This window comes from Bombus terrestris, chromosome 6, assembly GCF_910591885.1.
Source record: "Bombus terrestris chromosome 6, iyBomTerr1.2, whole genome shotgun sequence".
Classification (NCBI taxonomy): domain Eukaryota; kingdom Metazoa; phylum Arthropoda; class Insecta; order Hymenoptera; family Apidae; genus Bombus; species Bombus terrestris.
In genome coordinates this window covers 4,407,025-4,432,285 of record NC_063274.1, presented here as the reverse complement: position 1 = coordinate 4,432,285, position 25,261 = coordinate 4,407,025, and the positions used below count along the sequence as shown (strand labels likewise).

The 25,261-nt window shown below is 36.6% G+C and overlaps 1 protein-coding gene across 15 annotated transcripts in view; it reads right to left on the bottom strand.

Annotated features, from left to right (window-relative positions):
- Window positions 1–25,261, bottom strand: part of LOC100650524 (protein unc-13 homolog B) — a 377,008-nt gene that overhangs the window by 17,279 nt on the left and 334,468 nt on the right. For 13 of the 15 annotated variants that reach the window (XR_007224241.1, XM_048406368.1, XM_048406369.1 and 10 more), the window contains 3 exons: window positions 2,596–2,737; window positions 1,448–1,894; window positions 621–771 (listed from right to left, as the gene is read on the bottom strand). Coding sequence is in view for 14 of the 15 variants with exons in the window: in XM_048406368.1 (XP_048262325.1) it covers window positions 621–771; window positions 1,448–1,894; window positions 2,596–2,737 (740 nt within the window). In the remaining variant the exon portion in view is untranslated. Of the gene's footprint in view, window positions 1–620; window positions 772–1,447; window positions 1,895–2,595; window positions 2,738–24,053; window positions 24,161–25,261 lie in introns of all 15 variants that reach the window. The other 2 variants (XM_048406361.1, XM_020863448.2) reach the window with 1 other exon arrangement.

Here is a 25,261-nt window from a genome sequence, read left to right as displayed (position 1 = left end):
GAGAGGGGGATTACATTTTTTCATGAAACTGAAAAGTATATAAACAATCTTAACATATATAAGTGTTCGAAAAACGGAACGAACTTATAGGATGACCTAACATATCATTCAAATTTCAATATCATTAATTAATAAACTATATCCATAATAGAAGCATCTAATAGCAGCAATGGGGACAATAAATCAGTTTTGATTTCCAATTTCCAATTTCGCGTTCAAAAATTCATCAACGCGGTACCTTGATAACTAACGTGACATAATACAAGGGAACAAGATGTTAATTAAAACTTCAATTAAAGCAAACTCTGCAAGTTCATATTGTCAATGTCCAGTCATTGGAAGTGACGGAAGGGGAGGAGAAGAAACGAATGAAACAAAACAAAACAAAACAAAACAAAAAAAAAAACAGTTTAATTGAAGAGTTTCACTATAGAATTGGAACAAGCATACATAACGCGCTTCCCGCAAAGTTTCCTAAGCAACCAAATAGATGTGAGAACTTAGACTGCCAGTAGGGAATCGCAGGAGCATTTCTCAGTCAGATTCTTTCATTCATCCTTTCTTGATTTATTTCCCGATCAAACAGAGCTAATCTTCGATGCTCCATTGTGTCAACTTACCCCGAAATTGCTGGCGGCGAATCTATCACTGGCCGAAACAGCGGAACTCGCGCTCGTGTGAGCATAATATGCGTTTATGTTCGCCAACAGGGTGGACATTACCGCTGGCACACCCGGGCACAGGTATTTCGTGGAGAGGCAGTGAAAATGCCTGGAAAAACATTTCAAAAGACACGATTACTAACGAAGCTTGGTGTAACATAAAGATTTTAACATAAAGATTTCCGATGATATCGTTATGCATTACTTTTGTCTGTGTCTCTTCAGAAATACGTAACACGTTCGTATACGACAAGCAAAATTCAAGCTTTACTTCTATGCCAAATATGTATTGTTCATTAGAGAAAATCAAGTGCAAACTGAGATGTTCCTAGCGAACGATCACGTTTAAAAGTTAATTTATTTATAAAACAGGGAAGAGAAAGCTAAGCCAATCGTGTATTCAGGGTCTCATATGCTTATCAAGTTCTTACTTGTCCTCAGTAAAACACAAGTAAGGTACATTATAGAATTATTAAGCAAAAGGTCCTTAAGGATCGGTCTTCAAATTTGATTGTATAAATTTCGAAAAAAGGGAGCTTCGTATAACGTCATTTCTGTTGGCGGCGGCTGTTTTTAACAGAGTCCTAAGAACGTGGAAGAGAATATTCGATCGATCGGATTATTGGAACGAGAGTTTCGAACGATGATCTTATGTTTGCTGAATGTTTGCCTTTAGCAATTAAGATATTCAGTCCGTCGGAGAATGTTTTCTGCCAAACGCCTAATAACTTTGAATATAACTGCCGCCAGCTACGTCATATACTTTCATAAACAAGACGACTCACGTCATTGCTTGATAGATGCTCTCGATGCCGTATCTCATCGCGAATTCATCGACGAGCTCTTCTCCAGGTGGATCGAAATACACCTTCCAGGCATCGTCTCCTTTCGCCTGAGGTAGAGCCACCACGCCGTCGTTCTTTTCGCATAAGCTATGGAAGAGGTTCTCGTGTAGGCAGGTGTACTGCACGTGGTAAGGGGCGACCTTCTCCTCGCCTTTGATCTCAACGCTGATGTGCAGCCTGATCGCGCCGGATACAGCGCTTTTATCCGTTCTCTTCTCTAGGTTATACCACACATCCATCTCGCCGCTCAGCGTGCGCACCTCGATGATCGTTTGTCCAAGGAAATCGTCGCTCTCCCTTGTCAACTTTTGCCGTAGCTTCGACTTCAAGTCGTTGTCCTCGTCCCATACTCTCACTTTTATTCGGTCAGACGAGTTGTGGCATTCGCTATAAATGGTAATTCGAGTTTATTTATTAGCAGATTTTGGAGACTGTGTTTGAACGTCGATTGGGATTTCCTTGTACGTGATTAATTAAAGGATCGTTTGGACGTTATATTAGATCGTGTTATTTATACGTATAAATATTTAAATTATTCAGAGGTGGGAAATTGGACGAACACTTTCCATAGGAATATGTAGTCGAATTTTGGTAAAATATTTACGTCGAATTAGTAATACGACGATGTATATAAAGGATGCACGATATAGTAGAACTTTGCTAATAAAAAGGGCGTATGTATGTATATGTATGTGTAATAATCGAAGTTCTTTCCCGCTACATATGATTTTTTAAAATAATTGAACTCAATCATTGGTAGAAGTTTGTTTAATTAATTATTATAACAATAATTTCGTTTCAATGAACGGAGTGTCGTTGCAACTTTAATTATTTCGAAAAGTAAATTAAGCGAAGCGTAAATGACACGTATATCGAAATTGCGCGTTGGATTTTACAATCTCTGGGGAAGAGTGGTTCGTTTTATTAATCGTAGACGTTTTGACGTTCAATTAACACTTTGTAAGTTATCTGTTACAGAAAAGGAATTGATATTTCCATCGTTCCATCTTTCTCTTCTTACACCAACCGATATTGATATTCATATCGCGTTTAAGATGAACTTGTGAGGTCACGAAAAAATTACTCACAAGTAAAACTTCTCGTGCCAAACTGGATTCAATTCCCTCGGCATGGTCCTGGTTCGTTTCTTCACTTTACCGACTTGGACAGTCACGTACGGATCAGATGTACCGCTCTTGTCTTTTGCGATCAATCCTTGGGCGCAGATCACTGTAGAAGTTAATCAAAGATTAGACAAACGTTTCATGTAACTTGCCTAACGCGATACGTGCCCCAAAAACGATATTTGCACTCCCCGGGATTCGGTTCTTAGGGATTTTCCTACCTTTCTACTTACCTAGCAGAACGTTTAGTCGACATTTATTGTATTCGATAAAAAGATACTCTACCTGTTACTGTATCTAAGAAAACGAAAGAAATATAATGTCTTTTGAATGCTGTAAATTATATGGCATTTTTGTTAATGTTCCTATTATTGCGTCTTTGAAGATCCAATCACGTTATGACGAGTTTAGCTATGGAATATATTTTATTCGAGTTAATAACTCTTTGCATAGTTTGCAAATAGATTTTTATATCGTTGATTTTTAATGCAAAACTTTAAGATACAAATTTTATCAAATTTTCCTCAGAAATCTAAAGGAAATTTTCACCAGTGTGGGAATATTTCTCATTTCTCTGTCATATCCTTTTTGATATCTTTTCGAATTTATAACTAACTACATAGTAAGTAACAAAAAAGGACAAGTAATTCTTTTTTAATTATTCTCTAATCTCTCACACGTTCTACGTATTTTTTTCATACCGTTTTCACATATTCTCTATGATACGTTCTACATTTACTATTCTCGCTATATATTATCACCTCAAATTCTTCACACGAATAAATATCCATTGCGCTATTTTTTACCACACGATTCTTCTTACGTTTTTCGATCCGTTCCGTACAATTCCAGTGTTTTGATCGACGATCTAACATTCGAATACCGTCTTGATGACACAAAATGACGGATAACCGGTAGGCACCGGTAAAAAAGTAATAAAATCAGGAAATCCACACGCTCAGGTAGAAAAGAGGATTATGTTCTTCAGAAGGGTCGTGTGTTAAAACACGTTACGATCCGTTCTACCGGTTCGATTCGTTTCAACAGCGTACGGTGAATCGTGGACAGGGGGTTACCAGTTACGAGATTCGAAAGTAGGCCGTACTTCCTAGGGCAATAAAACTTTTAGTGGTAATCTATTGGAATTGTACGTCGTACAGTGAATTTTACGCGAATGTATCATGCTGGAAACAATTAGGGAACCATTTTCGATCGAAGTAACCGAATACCGTCGACGGGAGCGATGAAGTTACTTTGGACGTATCGAAGCAGTCGTTGATTTTAAATTTATTACGAAGAGACGAGATAAGTTTGATAAGAATCGACAATTTCAGAATATTTCAAATTATCAAGCGTTCAAACTTTCCAATTGTCAAATTTTCCAAGTTTCTAGATATTCAAATAGCGAAACTCTCAAGCGTATTGAAATATTCAAATATTTAAGTTCTCATGTTTCATAATCCTCGCAGATTTTCAAATTCACTGACTTTCCGTTTAATCTTGTTCGTTCAATAATTTAGTTCAATAATTTAGTATTAAGTCTGCACTTACTGGAATTTCGCGCATTATACCACGGTTAGATTCTTAATAGATTAAAAGCGGATTTTGTCAGGTTGATGGTGATATTGCTTTTATGAAATTTATGCCTAAGTGAAATTTAATTTTCCCAATGGAGCTTAAAATTTCCCAATTGCAGCTTCTAATACGCAAATGCAAAACGTAAAATTGCATTTATTTGTAGCTCCCTGCGTAACGTGTCGTTTAATAAAATCTGTCGATTCGTAGCTCGTCGTACTTTGAAAGAAAGACGTAGGTTAATTAAAAATTCTGTAATTTTCTTAAAAGAAGTTGCCTGCCAGCGTAAACTGGAAATGATGTTTGAAAAGCTTGTCGGGACTTTGTTCGGCTGCCCGGAAGCTTCAACCCTTTCTGGTTATGCGCGTATCAGTTTACAAAATTTCAGCTTTCCATTTTCGTTTCCACGGATGTGCAAATATTGTCAACGAGAATATTTAATTTCGTTTGAATCGCACGTTTCTTTTCTTCGTATTCTTAGATGTCTAGCAACAGGTAAACTGGATTACGTCAATATTTTCTCCGAGTTACGTTTACCTTAAATACAGCGCGGCATGAAAAGTTAATTAAACATATTACACGTCAAAATTAACGACTAACACAGTATCTCTCTCCTAATTATAATATTTACACAAAAGAATCAAGTAGATACACCCTATCTTTTTATTTACACTTAAACATCGATTTTCTCAGTAACATAGAATCCTCGAAGGAAGTATATCCTTTTAAATTTACTTTGCTCTTTTTCTATAAAAGTATATCCTTTAAAAACCGTATATAGAGATCCATATTAGATTAAAAATAGAATAAAATAAAAAAAAACATTATTAAGACACATTTACGTGTATACATGTAACCATAATCGGTGTATTTATATTTTCAAACGATCATACCGATAGGCTCATGCACATCTATAGTATATAACAATGTAACAACCATCGAACTCAGCACTCAGAGGTCACGTTTCATGGCAGCCACCTCGTAAGCGTGCAGAAGCTCGGCGTAAATCGTGTAAGGAATACATTTGACAAGTTTTCATTTCTAATTCGAGGTGGCAGCAATTCGGGAATAAGAAAATCGACTAGTATGTATCGTTGTTGTTTTATATTTAACGAACACGTCTATTAAAATCGAATAATCTAACCGATTAATGAAACGTGTTAAATTCGACGTTAGAATGATCAGAAAGTCTTTCACAACAGTTTCGGACTTCTTGTTTTCACAATTGTCTTCAGAACCATGCAAGTCATTTAAATGAAATTAACGTGATTTTCTATCGAGATAGAAGTATGATTATATTATGGTTTGAGGTTCGTAGCGGTGTAATACAGTTTGTTTCCGAGTTTTTTACTAACTGGAGTTTCACGTTTATTGTTATAGAGAAACTCGATATATCTTTTGAAGTTACGAAAATATGTCACGTGTGAAACTACACGTGACAAGCGACGACTCTGCATATCGATGACTAGTTTGAAGCATACGAAACTAATCAGATGATATTTTGAACAACCGAATACATTCACTGCGTACAACTGGTATACGTTATCAGTAGCTAATTTTAATGTTAACAAAATCTTCCCAAAATTCCTCCTCTTCTCCCTAAAAATCATTAACATTGTAACCCAAATCACTACCACTTCGAAACAAATTACATCCTTAAGAATAATCTAAATTGGTATATATATATATATATACATACAACACATTACTTTTATATACTTGGACATACACATATAAAAGTGTATAAATTTATATATTATATATATACATATATATACAAACACAGTGATACACACGTATAGAAAACATATATATTACGACAGGTTGGACGTTAACGTGCGATTCGGACAGACAGACAGACACACATGCCCATGCTACTAACTCGTTGAATTCGCATCGCCGATTGCAGCGGGGACGATCGCCGATGCTTGCCCTTCCTCGACGAACGTCGATCTCATACCTAATGCTCGTAAAAATCTTCGAGCCATGGCCACAATCCACTTCATGATGTCGACAGAGTCTATGTTTCGTGCTTGTGCGTGCGTGTGTGTGTGTTTGTACGTGTACCGTTTCCACGATCGAAGATGTTCGCGATTCAAAATATCGTAAAATTAATATCTACGATAGAAACTATATGTATGTATCGTGGAACTGTGTATAATGTCGTTTAATAATTATGTGTACCATGAAACTTTGTGCTATCTGTATATATATATATATATATATACTTGTATGTAAATCTCTATATATATATATGTATGTATGTATAGTAAAATCGTATCTATGTATGTACCGTAAATACGAATATTTACGATCGAAGTCAAATGGCATCGATGCTTGAATTTTTGTGCACTTTCATTGTGAAATTGTCCTATGCGTGGATCGTTATAATTTGGTCGGTTGGTGTGTTCGATCGGTTTAACGGGAGAACAGCTGCAGGAAATTCGGTCGCTGCGACGAAAGTCGCAGACGAGCCGGTCTTACGCGGAGGCCGACTAACGGAGGGTGGCCCAAGGAGACCGTCCTTTTCTAAATCGATACTCTACGGGGAGTGAAAAATACTCTAGAACTGGCTACGGGTAATCGCACGGAAGGATAAGGAACGTAAATCTTGTGCTACAAATGAGACTGATATATAGGGTGACTTGTCTAATTTCAGTGTCTTAAATATTACTTGTTTTCGATGGTGGTAGCAAATTTCAAAGGAAAACGTTATTCCATTCGATGGAGTAAATGCCACGACGAGGAAAACGTTTCTTTTTCTCCACGTTACATCCTTTGACATTTCGTAGTCTTTGATATTTTATTTATAAAATTACATGTGAGAAGTCGATCATTTTTAATGCTTGTTAAAATAAGTCATTTTCTCTTCCGATCGTTCGATGTTTCATTGTTTATATTAATTTGTATTATTTTATATTCTCCATATACAGATTATAGGTATGACAGATATCATAGACATCGTGGATCACTAGATTGATCTTCATCTCAGCGATTTGGATATGATTATAAAAATATGTATATATATATTATTATTCTATATATAATATAATATATATATAATATATATATATATATATATATATATATATATATATAATACGTTGGTGATAATTAACAAAGGTATACTGATAATCTGGAAACTTCAAGAAAAGGTTCCGTTTATCGTAATATTTCCCGTTGTGAATAATATTTTCCTCCAACATTTCTTCCTTATCATCAAAAGCATGTGAAATATTTAAGACACTTCATATTCAAGGGACACGCTACAATATCGAGAAAGTAGGACAAGCGAGTGCGAGCTTTCGGTTTTTCCAGAAGAGGATTTGGGAAATTCGACGAGTAAGTAATAATTTGATTCGATACAGCCTGAAATTTTTCTCTAGAACATTGAAACGATTTGGTGAAATGTTCAAGTCATATTAATTTTCTAACACGATCATTTAGGTTTTATTCGATACTTTAACATTTGTGATCTGCACGATGCGATGCAGAACGATGGAGAACTTTAGTTAAATCTCATAGACGCTTGTTGTTACGTTGTCGTAAACGATAAACTTCGAGACGTGATTCAGATATTGTCATAGTTTTAATTAGTTCTATTTAACTTAATTAAATTCTAATTAACTTCGTGGCGAAGCATAAATCGAATTATAAAGGAAAACTCTGCTGTGAAATAGTTGCCACCACGTAAGGATTATTCTTTTTAAAATTTCTGCAATAATTTCAATTGCAAGCGATCGAAAAATAAATTACAAATTTTTAATTATTTCACTGCTTCGTTCGTATATAATTTATAACAAAATACATCCATCATCCGAAGCAAAATCTTTCCATCAACTATTAAATAACAATAAAATTGAAAATAGTCGATAAAAATGGATAATTTACTAAGTATTACACAAATTATCTCCATATAACGGGAAGTTTACCGAATCAAATTATGCCCCGATGAATTTCCAAAATTCTCAAAAATTGTTCATCACGTTTCGACTTACTTTTACGTTAAGAGTCTGTCCCTTTTTATAACACAATTTTTATCGTACACTTTACATCAACAAATTTCGAATCAGATAGCATTTATAAAAATTAATATCAAACTAACTACACGTAGTGGACGATTTATCTTTTCAAGAGGATCAATCCGTTTCGATTTACTAATCGCCGAGATTTCCGGCAGCAGATCGAACCAACTCGCAATAATATGCCCATGTTGTAGTAGTGCTACAGCTGGCTTGGCCAATCAAACTTTCAATTAGCCAGCTAATTAATTGATGGTCAATAAACGGGTAATACCGGCACGACTATTCAGATGCTGATGAAGTCAAGTGCAATGTCAATGAAATTTTCGAACGATCTACCTAGCCGTGATTTACTTATGCGAGCTTTCATTAATAATATCAACAATTAACTGTTATTCATATACTGGAAAGTAGAAGAAAAATTGATAATTAAAATGTCGAAAGTTTGGAAAAATTTAAGAATTAATAAATAAATTATGTAGATTAACCGAGAAATAGTATTATTTTGAAAGTGCGTTATATTGGAAATTTAAATATCAGCAAACACGTGGAAAAGTTTTCTTTTTTCATTCATTTTAAAAAGATCTAAATTCTACAAATTCTGGCAAAGAAATAATTTAGAGATATTTAATCGTTGACTTTCTCTTTTCATTCCAAGTGTACCGTCAGACTCCAAACGTTGCGACGTGTATTTTTTCTTTTTTTTAATCTATTTTTATGATAGAGAGTAAAGTAAAGGAATAGTAGAGTCGAGCTATAGTTTTATATCTAAACTCTAGCAAATGGAAGAAGAAAGATAGAAGATGCTATTTCACTATAAAAGTTGGGGCACTAAATTTGCATGATATTGGATGGGATTGTACAATGAAATTACTGATCGTGTTCAGTCTTGAATGAACGTTTCTCAATTTGTTCACTTGATTTTTCCGATCTTCCGGAGAACGTTGTATTTCTTTAATTTCGCCAGTAGAATTTGAGAAGAAGTAAAAATAGCATCTGATCAGGCGCAAAACCTCGTTTCAAACCTAAAGTCTATTAAACATAAAATTTCCTATTTCCTCTCTACGAAACCACTTAAATTCCAATGCAATATTTAACTTATAAATCAATTTTTCACCCATCCTGAACTTGATGTTTTTAACGCGAAAATATCTTATTAAGAAGACGAATAAAATATTATTTCTACGATATTTTTAATATTTTTTGATTGATATTTTGACCGTTAAAAAATGACAAGATCCTTTATAAATAAAAGGATCCTCGAATAAAATTTTACGTTATCATCGAATAAAATATATTTTCAGCCCCTTTATCGATCTTACAACGCGTCTCGTGTACTCTGCTGTTCTTGCATTATTCTATTTGCGCGACACCAGGAAGTCTGAAGATAAACGAACCAACTCTCTCACGAACACACATCGGTTAATTTGTACTGTTCATGGGACATGGGAAAACCATTCCTTAGTCGAATATTTGAAGTCGAATCGAACAGGTCAGACGTGTTTTTCCTACAAACATTCGACCGCGTGATGGCTCGTAAATATACAAAGTTAGTAAACATTCGTGCAAACTCGCGTAAAGTACATTTCGATAATTGAGTTGCGGAATGTCAGCTTTTGTTTTGGTATTTTCAGTGTTGATTTACTGGAGATCATTTTTTGCGTTCAATATTTCATTTATCAATTCGGTGCTCTATTTATCGAACTTGATTGTTTCAAGAAATTGTTTGTTTAGAAAGAATGAGAAGTAGTATTGAAAGCTACAGTATTATATATTTTTCATTTTATTTATTAAAACATATTAAACCAGTGAAATATTTCGAATCGATCAAGTACCTTTTAAACAATGGAATGGAATTTGTTGCTTTTACGTATTTCACTCTCTTGTCTCATTCGTACTCTTCTCTTCATAATTCCTTTCGATTTAACCTTCTTATTTTCGTTATTCTTTTTAACCGGATCAATTCCTTATATCCCGAGACAGATTCGAGGACCGTTTTCTGTGTTACTTAATTTTCTTCTATCACCCGCGTCTGTATATTTCTTTTGAATGGTCGTTGAAAAATTTTTATCATAGCAGAAAGTTCAATTTTTATTGCCGCATCGCACGAATAACAGTATCAGCCTAGCAAGCTTATAGAATTCTTGAAGACTTCCGCTTGCATGGTCGAGGTAATAAAAATTTTGTACCAGCACTGTCTTTTCATTGTTTCAAGCAACGTATCTCCTAAAATTACGTCATTTCTATAACGTTTCGTATTTTGCTACCTCACCTTCTCCAAGTATCTTTCATTCTACGTTTATCTTTCAAACACATACATTTCGATTAGAAGCTAACAAAACCCAGGAAGAATCTTCGTCACGACACACGATTTCCAGTTACCTTAACACTCCAAGCTTCTCACGAACTTTGAATTCGTGCATTGTCCACAAAAATAAAAAAAAAAATAAAAAAAAAAGAGAAAAGAAACAGAGAAAAAGAAAAAAGAATCATTTGTCTAATTTCTACGATTCCGCGTCGAATTCGAGTGTTGCTGCTCTCTAGAACAGATCGAGGCGATGAAAGGCCTCATTGTCGGCGTTCTCTCGACGCGAATGTCCTTTTGTCTCTTACTTTCCACCGATCGTTGCGCAGCACTCTTCGTGTTTCCGTTGCTGAATATCGTGGAGCTGCCACGGGCCAGCCGCGTTTCGCAGTTGCCAGCCAACGATTTTAATTTGCGCCCACCGAGTCAAGAGATTTGATTACTGGGGCGGAAACGGAAGTAACGCCGACTGTTAGCCAAGCTACCCTCTCGTCCAAATACACTTTAACTCTTCCCATTTCCATTCACCCTCGTTGGCTATCTCAGTTTCCCCCAGTGTATTATTTTCACGAAACGCTCCATGGGTCGATTTGCAAAGCATATCGTACGACGTTAAGAAGCTCCTGCTCACCACAAGAGTCGCTACACCTGCGTACGTAACGTATAACGACCGTGACCTATACCAAGTTGATCTGGACGGACCGTAGCGATAAACGTTGCTTTTTAACGAAATAAATTTGCTAATGGAAACACGATAGAATTTCACTCGTCGGAATGAAATTTTAATCCGTAGCCGATTAAATTGATTCGATTATATATATTGGATCTATTTGTTCGAATTGTATATTTGAATTTCTATTAGATGTACGAAAAGTTATAGGCAATGAGAAAAATCAGTGAATTCCAATTACACGAATTTGGACGAATCGAGTTCTGGCGTACTGTTTTGTTGGGATCTACGTGTCTTTCCTATTCAAAAATACCGTTTTTAACGTTGTTCTCCAAAAATATTATTCTTACGAGTGTCACGGTTCATATTCAAGACTCGTGTCGCTAGAAGAAAATTTAGAAATTTAGAAACAGTGAATCCACCGATAGTAGCACCATCCTCGTAGAAAATATACACGTTACGTATGTACGTTTATGGTCGTAAAATAACTGGCTTTTAATTCCTATGGAAGAATAACTCGAATTTTGTGGGTATTCGTTGTACCATAGCGAAAAGGACAGCGAAACAATTTCAAACAAAAGATACACGACGCGAAACGGAATAAATCAGCATTCAATTCTTATGAAAACTGTACTGTAAGTAAACGTCATACTTTTAGTATATAAGGATATACACTGTAGGCGAAGAGCTCGAAGCTCTCGCATATTTTGCAATTTCTCGCATATCTTGGTTGAATATCTTGCATATCTTGAATATTTTGCATTTTGCAATCTAATATGCTTATCCGTTTTCGAGAACGTGGGGAACATCGTTGAACGTAGAGGTTCGCTACTCGTTCGGAAGTAAAATATTCGCTTTCGTTGGGTTTAGGAAATGTCAAACGTTCTTAACGAGGTAGTATTCGTTTAATTACGAGATTCGAGCGTTGGTTGTAAGAAATCTTGTAATTAGGCCAGATGTTTAATATTTCTCGTGAATCTGATCTCGTGTTTGAAGGAGAACAGACGAGTCGCTTTTATTAAAATTAAGGAACACCATCGGACAACTAAAGAATCTGATTCGAGCCTCGTAAACGAAGAATATTTTTTCCACGTTCTCTTCGACGTTATTCGTCTGAGAAACTTGTTGGATTACTTCTTATTCACTCTGTTCCTCTTTCGCTATTATTCTTCTAGAAATTTTCTTTCTGTTTTTTATATATACATTTCGAGTCTCTTCTGTTCGTCGCCTCGTTCCTTTCATCCGGTTCTACTCGCTTAATTTCACTGAAAATTCGTCAATTGTCTTCTTCGAAATATTTCTTACGTTTCTTCTGTAGTGGATATCTTTATGGTCTGAGAGACAAAATTTTGTGACGTATTTTAGCAGAACTCTGTTTGAAACGAATGCTTTGATAAATGGTACTCCTCTGACCATTCCTTCCTTTCTTTAAGGGACCAATCCTTTGATAGATTCACGAATCTTCCGTTTCAGAGATAATTAACTCTGTATTTTGGATTACACCATAATTTCACAGTAGATGTTCGATGCAGCTACCATCAGAAACTACACGTATTGATGTCACGTATCATGGATAATCGCATGTATTCGAACATCGTCTTCTAATAGGATTGTATATGTTGGTTATCTCATGTTTTAGATCAAAGAATTTATATTGATGTGAGACGCTTTACATAGATGACCGAAAACTTTAAATATAAGTTGCTTATTATTACTACTACCAGTATCAAATTATATTTCTTTTTATGTCAATTGCCCCTATGCGCTCTGTTACCTTGTCTGTCAACATGTAGGATTTTTTGCAGAAATTTTGTATCGATTCAAAAAGCGTTCAGGTTCACTTTCCTATGCTACAATTTAACCTTCTATAATGTAAGACAACCTACAAAGTAAATATTTATATATCTATATCTTTTACGCTTTGTTTTCTGTCATATCGTATTACTATTATTATTATTTTTCCTATACCAGCTAAAAATGTTTGTAAAAATTACTGGTGGTTAGATTTCAAATTGAAATAAGAAATCTAGTCTAGAAATAAGATATCTGTAATAATTATAAAATATTATAATTTTCTTTTTCATAATCAAATAATATTCTACACACGGAAAATTAAAATACTAGCTTACACACAAACCCAGTTGCTACGAAACGAAAGCTTCGAGTATTATGTTTCCATTTGAGCTGTTTCTTCTACCGCCGCTTTAAAATTTGTCTAAACCATCAGAGAATAATATTTTCCAGTATCGGCATTTATAAACAAATTCGGTAAAATTATAAACAAAGGTTTCAAGTACAAATATTTTCACTACAGCCCTTCTTCCACTCCAGTAGCATCAAATTGTCTAGAATTTGTACTTTTAGAATCATCTTGTATGTTTCCCTCTTAATTTAACGCAGTAAATTATCCAAATACTTAATTGCATCGCAACAAGTTTGCAAAGACAAAACGCTGCTCCAACTCGACCATCTGGAAGATCTCTGCGACTTTCACGATCCGACGTTCTCATCGGTGAACCATCCGTCATAGCGAAGTTTCGGCCGCGGATGGCGTCCGACGGCGCGTGTAGCACAGTTCAGAAAGAGGAAAAACTGTTGACCCGCTTCGTGACGAGACAGCAATTACTCTAATGATCATTCTCCTCCTCCAGGCAGGTTTCGTTTCTCTTTGCTCCTTCGTCGCTCGTCCTTCTTTTTCTCTCGTCTTCCTCTCAGAAACACTTTAATTGCCGTAATCGCTCCATGGCTAAGATCGCTATACTTAATCTCTGAATTTTCCTCCGTTCGTGACATGGTTTCACGTTATTTAAAATCTTATCGACGAAGCGTTACTGCTTCTGGTTTCTCTTGAACGAATATGCGTACGGAAAGATGGAAACGCATCTTGACGACAAGTAATAATTTAATGCTTTAATTATCTAATGATCAGATATAATATTTTTCAAAAAGAATGTTTAAACGTCTTTGACGCAAGTCTGCGATAATCTTGGAATATCTTTGAAATTACATTGACTTTGAAATATGTCTTTACGACGATACTGAATAATCACGAAATAACGTTGAAGCGCCTTTGAATAATCTTGGACCGTCAGTTCTTTGAAAATCACGCCAAAAAGTTATTCTTTAACTCTCAAGTACTGACATTTTTCAGTACTTGTTCGGTTTCTCTAAAGTCGAATAGAATTTCGCTTCGCTACAGGCGCGATTCACAATAATTGCGTAATTCCGTTCCAATGTTTATCATTTCAGTGTCGATGGCCAAAGGAAACATGACCCAAATATCATAGCCAATTGTCACTTTCCTCTCGTTGCTGCCTGTTCAAACGAATCGTTAAGTTGGGAAACGTTTAATCGAGCAACTGCTCAGAACGAGTTCTATCTTTTAACGAGCAGTAGCCGTGAAATCAATTCAATCGGTCCAGTATCGATTGGCTCTCTGTTCGACCCTCTAGAAATCAGCAATTAACGCTACTAAAGGAAGATTTCTGCTTCTCGACAGTTTTATGCTTACTCGCCATTGTTCTTCGATTCTTTCCTTTCTCTCTTGACGCTTAAGATCACAGAGATCCTTTTGTTCACGACTTTTACGATTTTATTTTCCGTATCTAAATCTCCCTCTCCTTATTTTTGTAAATTAGGAAATTTCTTCTTCAACTGCGTTTTCCGCGCTAAATCTCGATATTCGCTATTCAACATTTTTCCCGACTTTCTATTTAACTTTGCCTCGATCACCGTCATTTTGAACGAATCGCAAATACAAGAGCCGGAGAAGGTTGCTCAATGCAGGACGCTTCCTTTACGCTCCTTTTTCTTTCAACTTACTTAATACCCGCCACGTTCCTTCTTTCCTTTTTTCGCGGTTGTACCTTTCATGCTCTTAAATTCGCAGCCTCGTGGAAGCCCGGTAAAGTCGTTCATTTTTTCGACGCGAGAAAAGTTTTCCTTCGAATTCATCCGCTTACTAACGCGGCACATTTTCCTACGTCCGATTTTCAGCGCGCTTTGCTCCCAAAACTTCCTCTCATTCATTCCTTCTTCCAATTGAAATTTTTGCCCGCTAATAATCCTTTTCTTCGAGGTTGTTGTATATAGCATCCCATCGTATATTTACTTTTTCGTTTCTAAATGAGATGAAATGGCAGTCTCGGTTATAGCCTCGAAGCAGAATCTCGACCGCTGTTAATTTTACTAACTACTGTACTTTAATCCTGCGACTATCAATTCCTCTTAGATAGTTAATCCTTTTCTTGTTTTAAGAAATCCTGGTATCGAGGAAAATATTCAAAGAAATTTTAATGGTTCTGATATATGTACACGTAGCTTGTAATTATTTTTCGCACCGATGATTTATTCTCCTCGAAATTAAGAAGCTTTTTGAAGAAAGATTAGCCGGAGGAAATCACGAAGATTATAGCATCTACGATAAAAGTGCCTGGAAAATACTCAGAAACTTTCATGTTTTCCCACACGATCTTAAAGAAAAAGGATATACCACGTTCTCTTATGAGAACTCGTGGCCACCTCTTCTTTTCAATCGCATCACGAACGTGGAATATAGCGAAGCAAATCCGAATATTTAGAATAGAAAAATTCAAGTAACCTGCAAACAGAGATGCTAAACGTACGATGGAACGAAGCAGCGGAGATCAAAGAGACGCAATTCGACTATCTCGCCGTCTTTTCGAATTCTACGTGGGACTTTGTATTGCCACCATTTCGTCCTCGTTCGTCATTCAAAGAAACGAAACTTATCGCGAGCTAGCGGTACGTGTGCCGTGTTTATTCTCGTTGCTTTTCTTTTCCATTTTCTTCTCATTCGCTCGTTCCAAGGCACGAAGGCGTTTAAAGTTCGATTCGTTTTCTCCAGCGAGTTCTATCTTGCTCGTTTATCGACGAATCTCGAGAATCGAAGGAAACAGAGGAAAGGAACGTCGGTTTCGTTCTACGTTTCCTCGTGCCTGCTTCGACCAGCCAGATCTCCAAGACTGAACGAACGAAATCGAATTAGTAACGTCGCGACTTCTGAAGGCAGCTCACAGAGTGGACTAAAAATTTCCTTTCTTTTTTCTTGGCTAGGTTTTACGCCATGAAGAAACTTTCTTCGAGGCGTCCAGAAAGAGAGAGATTCGATTAATGTTACTTTGAATTGCGCGAGTTGAAACTGTCGCCAGAATAAATTGCTGATTTTACCTTTTTTTCTCTGCCACGTTCCTCCCTCGGCGCGTTTACACGAGGCCAGCGAATGCTCGTTTTCGTTCCCCGTTCTTGTAAAATTAAAACATGAAAGTGGTAACGCGTGTCCGTTTATGCACGCGACGTACGAACGTCCATAGAAATTACGCAGAGCGTTTTTGAATGCGATAAAGACTATGCGAATGTTCCAGGAACGCTTTAATCCTTTTCACTGCGCGAACAGAGAGTAAATGATTCCACGGCGTATTTTTGCAAATGTTAATTTCGAATGACTAAATGGCTATTTGCCGATTATTTTGCAAATATAAAGAGAAGAAAATCCTTTAAAAGCTATCGTAATTATCAATTAAAACGTAGCTGGTACTAAAAAGTTTGATTGGACATTTCTCATGCAATTTAATTATTTAATGATTCAAATAACCATTTTTTTATAGACTTCCTTCAGAGTGTTTCAAAAAATCCTGCTCAAACGTGTAAACGTAGTATCTATTAAACGAATCCACTTTTAAAAATTATATTTCTAATACCTTTCCTATCGTCGATAATACTTCTGTTATTCTAATATAGAGTATCCGAGTAGAAGTATTATAATTTGCAAGTATTATAATTCGTAGATCATATTTCTTAAGGTTTTTAGGTCGTCGTTATGTTTCTTTCACTGCTGCTTGTTACGCTATTGCATTATCCCCGAGAAGAATTTAATTATATGTAGAAGTATAGTTTCCAAGGGATTGTTGAATATACAATTTAACGTGATTACTTGAAATTTTGATAATAATTAAGAATCTTGCGAATTATTGCATAATATCGTAACTTGCGTGTCTTTATCATAAATCACTTTACAGATTGCTATTCTCGTACATGTCCGCGTTGCTTGCATTATAGATAGTTAAGGGCTTGTTTACTGTTAGCTCCACCATCTGCCAAGATCAATATGCCTCCATTTTCTGGCAACCTATCAATATTCCAAGTTACATCAATCATGGGAACACGGACAAGATTTCTATATTAGCAACACAAAGTAGTAAGTCTATTTTCAGTCGAAAACTAATGCTTCGCTTGGAGGCATTGTAGTCTGAATTCGAAGTAGTCTAAACCATTGCTTTAGTCTGAATTTTTAAATAATTTCAATTAACAATAAAAAGATCCTCTTGCTTTACCGATTACCCATTCACGTTAATGTTATCAACGACAATTTAAATTTCAGTTTTGCTAAATCCTAAAGTTCATCGATATTTTGAATTGGCATCTTTCTCTCTCCCTCTCGACAGGTTTCATTAATTTTATAAAGCTATCATATAACCGTGTAACGCGATATCTTTCCCATTTTATTTGTTTAAAAACACCAATGGAAAATTTGTGTAATAAAACTTTGAAATACCTTTCTCATTTTCGAATATTTATATAACGATCTCAAATTGTTTTTAACGATATAAATCCTCCAGAAATTAATAGAAACAAAACTAAAATTTCCAATGCAAGATCAAACGTTTTCATTCCACTCTTTTCTCTTCTCGCAGAATTATACTGGTTTGGCAACTAAGTGATTGCGGATTTTGTCAATATCAGCCAATGACAAACTCCGCAATCACTTAGTTGCCAACACAATAGTTACGTATCAAATAGGAGATTAGTAACAGATTGTTTTTATTAAAAAAAAATTTTTTTTCAAAGAAATCGTCAGTTTCTCGCTCGTCAGAGAGCGACGCAGAGTTTTTCCCGATATTCACCTCCGTGTTCGTAAATTCACGTGTTAGGAGAAACTTCGTTGGCGAATTTCGTCAGTCGCGGCTTCTCACGGGAATAACACGCAGGAAATCGAATTTTTTCGGAATCTTTCCACATTCTTCTCAATCCTATCGACATTTCAACGTTATATCTTGTGTCAGAGTTGGAGCAGTCGGTGAAATCTTCCGGGATCTTCGCTTTCTGTTTCGTCGCATGCTTTTATTCGCTTCGTTCGATCATCAATTCCTCGAGTAAAATATACTCCAACGTGAAATACATACAATGTACTAGGTGAACAATAAGTTTGTTTGCGTTCCTCTGTATAACGTATCATTAATTTTATTTGAAACATATTTATACGACTGGTAATTTTTATAGATGGAACGTGTATTATTTTGTTCTTTGTAGCTTCTTCATGCCCGTGTATCGATTAAGCATTGCGAGTATCCTATTATCCTAAACCGTTTCATTTTCATACAAAAATACGTGTATTTTTAGCAGAGAATTCTAGATTATGCAACCATAAATGTTTCATTAATTTTGAACACATAACGTTGTAATAATTTTTATTGTATCATAAAATAAGAAAAGAATAGTGGCAAAGCACAAACGTTAATTTTTTCACCCCGTTAACGTCAATGATGCAATTACAATTTATTGACTTCTATGCTACCTTCAATTTGCTTCGGCATTCTGTTTCAGCCGTAAGTTAACTGTGTTACATTTTATATTTCAAGAGCATCGAGTGCTGTGTTTGAAACGACGATCCGAAACTTGACGTTTTTCATCACGTTTTTCGCAGACTTGCCGATATTTTATATACAGTCGAATAAAGTAATTTGTCGTTCGTTTGAACCGAATTCAGTAAACAATATCTCTTTTAAACAAACATTTATCCGTATAATCTTCGACGTCCATAGAATTTTTAAATGATACAGTATAAAAGTATTATAGATCACAGGCGGTATTATCCCAATTTTGTTGACAACCTGTAGATATTTCACTCTCATAATACACGAACACATCTGCCAAGACCGATCCATCTCAGTCGTATCTTCCAATCCTTCATCCCAAATACATCTGTCAACCTCTTCAGATTCTTATTACAATTTTACGCCTTCTTCCATCTCGCCGTTTTATCTTCCCATCGTCGTCTCCACTGTCATCGCGATTCCTCATCTTTGTGGCGTGTAATCAAGTTGAACTTTTAACTCGAAATTTCTTCTCGCACCAACGATGTCGAAAACGCTGTTGGCACGCACATGCCAGCGTAGGCGAGAATTTCATTGGAAAATCAGGGTAAATACAGCTTTTCTTTCGAAAGACAGACAAATACAAGAAACGACACGCGATTCGTATTTGCTTGGAAAATATTGTTACGAGTATCCAAATTTCTATCGCCGATTAAACAGTAAGATATTTCAGTGCATAGAGGCATAAATTTCTGCGTCTTTATCATTATTTTTCACTGTTCTTAATTAAACCCTGGAATTACCAACAACGTGAAATTATGTAACGTAAAACGTGAAATTTATACCAAAGCAACAAAACTGACATTACATGAGAACTACACGCGACATCACGGCAAAAATAAACTTTTATCTCTATATTTTACTCGTCGAAAAAAATGTAACAACAATTCCACATAGTCCCTCCCCTACTCGATCGATCCTTCATCTGCGAGATGAATGATACTCGGAAAAATGCATGCAACTATGGATCAGAGTACGAAATCGTGTCGATGGATTTCATGGAATCGGAGAAAAAATATCGGTTAGGGCGGAGGTCGTGGAAGCAAGGGTGTGCGAGTAGAGACACAACCAGGCTGCATATTGCATACACACAGGTGAATAGGCCGCGAGGACTGCACGTGTGCGCTGCAGCCGCTGCACTTCCCTGTACGTTGAACTATCGATCGTTTCGGGGCGGACTGCGAGCCTTCTCGCACCCTTGTGCTTCCTCTTCCTCTTTATCCCATGTCTGGACAAGTCGTTCGTGGACTTTACGAAACTCTTTCGCTCGTTTGTTGTCCCTGATCTTCTCCTCTCTTCCGTTTGCCGCCTCAGTTGCATTGAATGGTCGTAATAGAAAGATGTTATACAGCAGCAACGTGGCCTGTCGGTGTTGGTTGTCGCCCTGTGGCTCCAGCATTTAACTTTACCAGACCTAAATACTTTTCGCCAGAGAAATTCTTACGGCGAGTTGCGGATTCTGTCCGCTTCAAATACGAACGACGATAGCAATCGCGCGTTAAATTGTGTGGATGTTAAATTGTGTGGAGGTCTGAGAAACTTTGCTGGTATCGCGATATTAAATTATTATCCTGCGTTTATACGTTACACCGCCACAAAAGTCAGCGTGTTCTGTGTTAAACCGAGGAACAAGAACTGTTTCATTGTAATTTCGTATGTTACGAAATAAATATATCATTAAGCGCAATTATACAAAATTCGCCTTAATATTTCAATGAAAGTATATATCTTCAAATTCGTTAGAAAAATTCATAAATATGTCAAGAATATTATTAAGCGTGATTATACAAAATTCGTCTTAATATTTCTATCAAAGCATATATCTTCAAATTCATTAGAAAATTTCAGTAAATATATCAAGAATATTCTTTGTATCGTGTTCAGTTTCAATGTTAGGGTCGCGTTAATTACAGTTCGAAATTATTGATATCTGATACCTGGCGTGTCTTTATCAATGGTCCTATCCCGTTATTACACTTGGATTCGTTCCATTTTTCATTTAAATGCATACAATTGTTTCATGTGTCCTTTTCTCTCCTACGGGATTCTGTTTCGAAGAAGTTCTCTGTCTCCGATAAAACCAATTATTCGCTATCGAAGCTCCATTTTTCCATGGCTTCTCCTCTTCCGTGATTTTTCCCTTAAAGTGGGAAACAGATAATAATATCGTGGAGAACGAGATTGAATTTGACTGATCGAACGTCGCTAAAATGACACATCCTTCTTCTTCGACAGTTACGTTTAACAAAAGTTGCCCTCTTCTTAAAACAGGCTATTTTCTATTTCACGATCCTGTTTACATTGCAATCAAAGGGAGTAAACGTAATAAAATTTTTGATACATTTCTCGCCGTTATTTTATTTCTTCTCCTTTTTCAATCTTGTTTCCGCGCATCTCGAATTCTTCTTATTTCTTCTTAATATTTTCTCGATATTTTTGTAACTTTCATTTCATTTCTCCTCTATTCTCTCCGCTTTTAGCTTTATCTTCGTGTGTCATAAATTCTTTCACTTATTTTGACATTAAGGAATGTTAAACATTCTTTGATAGATCATATCATATAATAGCGTGCGTATAATATATTATGTTATAACATTATCGTTCTTTCTTGAGTAATCTGTGTTGTTTATCCTCGAAATATTACTCCTGAACGTCCTGCCTTTTTCGAAAAACCTCCCGAACATTCGACGTAGAAATCAACTGTGCGATGATTTCGATAAATATCTTAAATTTTGTCAAAGCCTAGAAAAGTAAAAAGTTGGGCTTGTTCACAAAAATGAACACATTTGCACAAAAATAATCAGCAAAAAGATATGTCTGTGCGCGAAAAACTACAAATTCAGTTTGATTATATTTATTTTCAACTATTTTACTTTCTCTCGTCGAAATCACAGTGTGCGATCCGAAGCTACGAACGTCATTGTTTCTAAAGCAATTGATTTCTGTCATTGGCCAGGGTTCGAAAAATAAAGCAATTTTCTCAGTTTGCCGATCCGTTGGTGCGTCTTTTATACACGCGGAACGATAATCGAAATGTTCAAACGCAGGCCCTTCGCGCTGATAGCACGGTGTTTTCTTCTCTTTTTTTGTTTCGTCGCAACCTGAAAATCAACTTTTATCTCAAAATGTCGTACGTACATTTTTCCAATTCTCACGAATTGATTTCTCTTACTTGTGTTATACCCCCTTCTTATCTCTTTCGTTTCATTTTTGCTAAAAGTATAGAAAGGAGGATTTATATTCCTTGACAAATAGATGTTTCGCATTTTAGCAATTTCTTAACATTCAGATTTCTCGCTTTGTTTGAGAGCGTAATAATATTTATTAAAAAACCGAGTGGAGTTTATATCGTTGACCATCGATTTTGATAAAATTGTGTAGACCTAGATAGAAATCCGTGAAAAATTTAATGCGTGCTTGTACGTTTGTTTAATCATTGAGCAGTTCGTAAAACGTTTATGTAAAATAATCACGTTCTAGTGGTAGCATAGCCGATGGATTATTGCGTGTACTTTTACTATTATTCTTGTTTGCGGGTAATATGAGACTATAATGATACGTACGTGCATGTTTCGTTTTCATTGAATTCATATCTAAATTCGCATCTACATTCGGTTCACATATAAAAGAAAATAACAGAATTAAGAAAAACCTGATAAAAACTCGCAATTCCTAAAATTTCTAGAAAATAATATTTCTGTGAAATACGTGTTACGTATTTAGTAAATTTTTTATTTCTTTTACAGCTTTCTAACGAATAAAGATGTACTTCAATAATCGTTTGCAACAATTACCAGCAGTTGACTTAACTCTATAAGATTTATCGTTTTTCATTTCCATAATTAACAAGATCCTACGTGCGAAAGTAAAAATGTTAAAAAATCTACCTTGAAATATTTCAACAGACACGTGATAAATCTGTAATATTCTAAAAAGCATTTACCCTTAAGCCATAGAAAAAATTATTTTTATCATATCTTGTTACTTTAACCGGCGCTCGGAAGGTTAAATTTTATAGATTATTTGTTAAGACTTTGCGATTTTATTCTGCTTGGTATCGTTTATACGTAGCGTCACGATTTTATTGTGAAGGATGAACGAGTAACTACGGCAACTACGAAAACAATCGCGAAGTGTCTAAAGTTGTCAGGCGGAATTACGTGACCAATACCGTCGATTGTCTCATCGATCTGGAAACTTCGCACCGCAAATTGCTTCGACGTGGGGTTTAGTTTCTCCAGCTTCCCTCGAATGCAGAGTACACGAGTCGAGATATCGGACGCAACGAGGCGTGATCGATGCGGTTCATGATTTATCGTGGATGATTTTGCGGCTGATCAGATCGAAAATCGTGCGCAGAAAGACATTGGATTCCTCCGTAACGTGATTTTGTGCCTTATTAAAAGAGAAATGTCGACCATTCGCCAACCGGCAGCTTTCGAGGCGTTACGGTTACCGTATAAGCTTGACAGGCGTTGTTTGTTAAAATTATCTTTGCTAGAGATATAGCGTATTTATTTCAATTTTCATGTTCCGAAAATATCCCAGAAAAAGATGTAAGAATTTGAAATTTCGTAGCTTTAAAAATTCAAACTCTCGATCGATGCGTCTCTATCATTGAATGATAGGCGATCAGAAAGAGTTTGGCTTCTGCAATTTTATTTTAACGCGCTTCGTTTTAATTTGTATTCCGTATCTTACACGATAGCCGTGTATGACGAGGTAGAATACAAATAAAACGAGAATATACAATCGAAATGAAGTTACCGAGATCTGGTTGAAACAGTCGCGGTCGTGTACGATCCGTGTCGAATTTGAAATTTGAAAATTGAAAGTATTCGTTTCAAAGTATAACGTTTAAAATATCATCAGATTGCCGGAAATCTGAGACGAGCCTTTTCAACGAGCCAATCTGGAGCAAAAACAATAGCGCGAAGAATATTCAGGAGCCAAAAGAAGCTAAAAGTCAGGATGTCAAACAGGTACGGTGAACCGTTCTCCTCTGGCTGCGATCGCGCGACCAGGTCCAATTCCATAAATTCTCGTGTATGAAAAAGCGTGTGTCACGTGTGTGTCACATTTTACACGGCATAGAAACCGTGTCGTTCACGACACGGTCGGTCTCGGTGGGTGGAGTAAACTCTTAACTCTCTAAGGTATCAGTATCATCGTGTCACCTGTGATGGCGATCTTGCAGGACCACTTGCTGGTACCCTCAAGGACGATCTGTTCGGCCTGCTCGAGGCTGTCTATGTGCGTGTCCGGGTCGACTGAAAACGTCGTGCTGAAAAGAAGACAATGTCCTCGTCATCGGATCGTCCTTCGACAACCTCTCGTACCATACACGCTCGACACTCGTCGAGATCTCAATGCTAAATCTCCTCTCGAACACAGTTCTCGTTGTAGTTAGTGGATCGACCACGATGGGATGTGGTACCTTGCAGAGGCCACCGAAGGACGTGGTGTAGGACTGTCTCGAGGCGGAGGTCGTCGATTGTCGTGAAAACGTGATCACCCGCAGCAGCGCCGGCGATTCAGCCCAGACTAGCGATACTATACGGCGAATGAATAGAGGAACCAGAAAGGCAATCGTGGTTCCTCGTATTCCAAGGTATAGGGATTCTCTGCTAAATGACTTTTGGCAATCGTCATGAAAGCATAAGCGTTTCCATACTTCGGAATATACCCAGCAGCACATTGTGTCGACATTGCACGCTGTGTGAAGGCAGTCGCTCTTTCTCTCTTTTCTCGCTAAACAATCACGTGCTTTCTCACTGAAGGAGTTGCATAAGCGGGACCAGTATATCAAATAGTTTTTCACTGTAGTTTAGGAGCCAGTATTCCTTCGTTGCGTGTCTGCGTGTCGCATCACCGTTGTTGCGTATCGATATATGGGTAGACAATTGCGTTGCGTCATTGCGTACAAAGAGATACAAAGATATACAACAGAGCTGGTCGGCTGTTTCTCGCCGTCAAATAGAACAAACGATACGATTATTCAACCGAGCCAAATCCGTTGCTTATCGTCGTTCGTTACGATGTTAAGCCGGTTTCTCGGTTTTGATACGAATACGCAACGACCAGAAAATTGGGACAAAGTTGCACGCCATTGCGCTGCATCGTTTTACTGGCCGATACACAACGGCAACACGACACGAAAATACGCAGCAAATGGATACCGAGTTGATCGGATTCTGCGTAATGAAAGATCGAGGTCGTGGCCTCGGGAAGCTTCTCGTAACTGATTCATGGATGTGGTTGCGGAAGAGTTGGTCGAAGAAAGGGACCCGAATAAAAGCGATAGAAGAGAATAATAACAGTTGCTTCGGGACGAAAACTGAGAATTGTGATGGAAGCGTGGTGTAGCGGAGAATGAGAAGAGAGT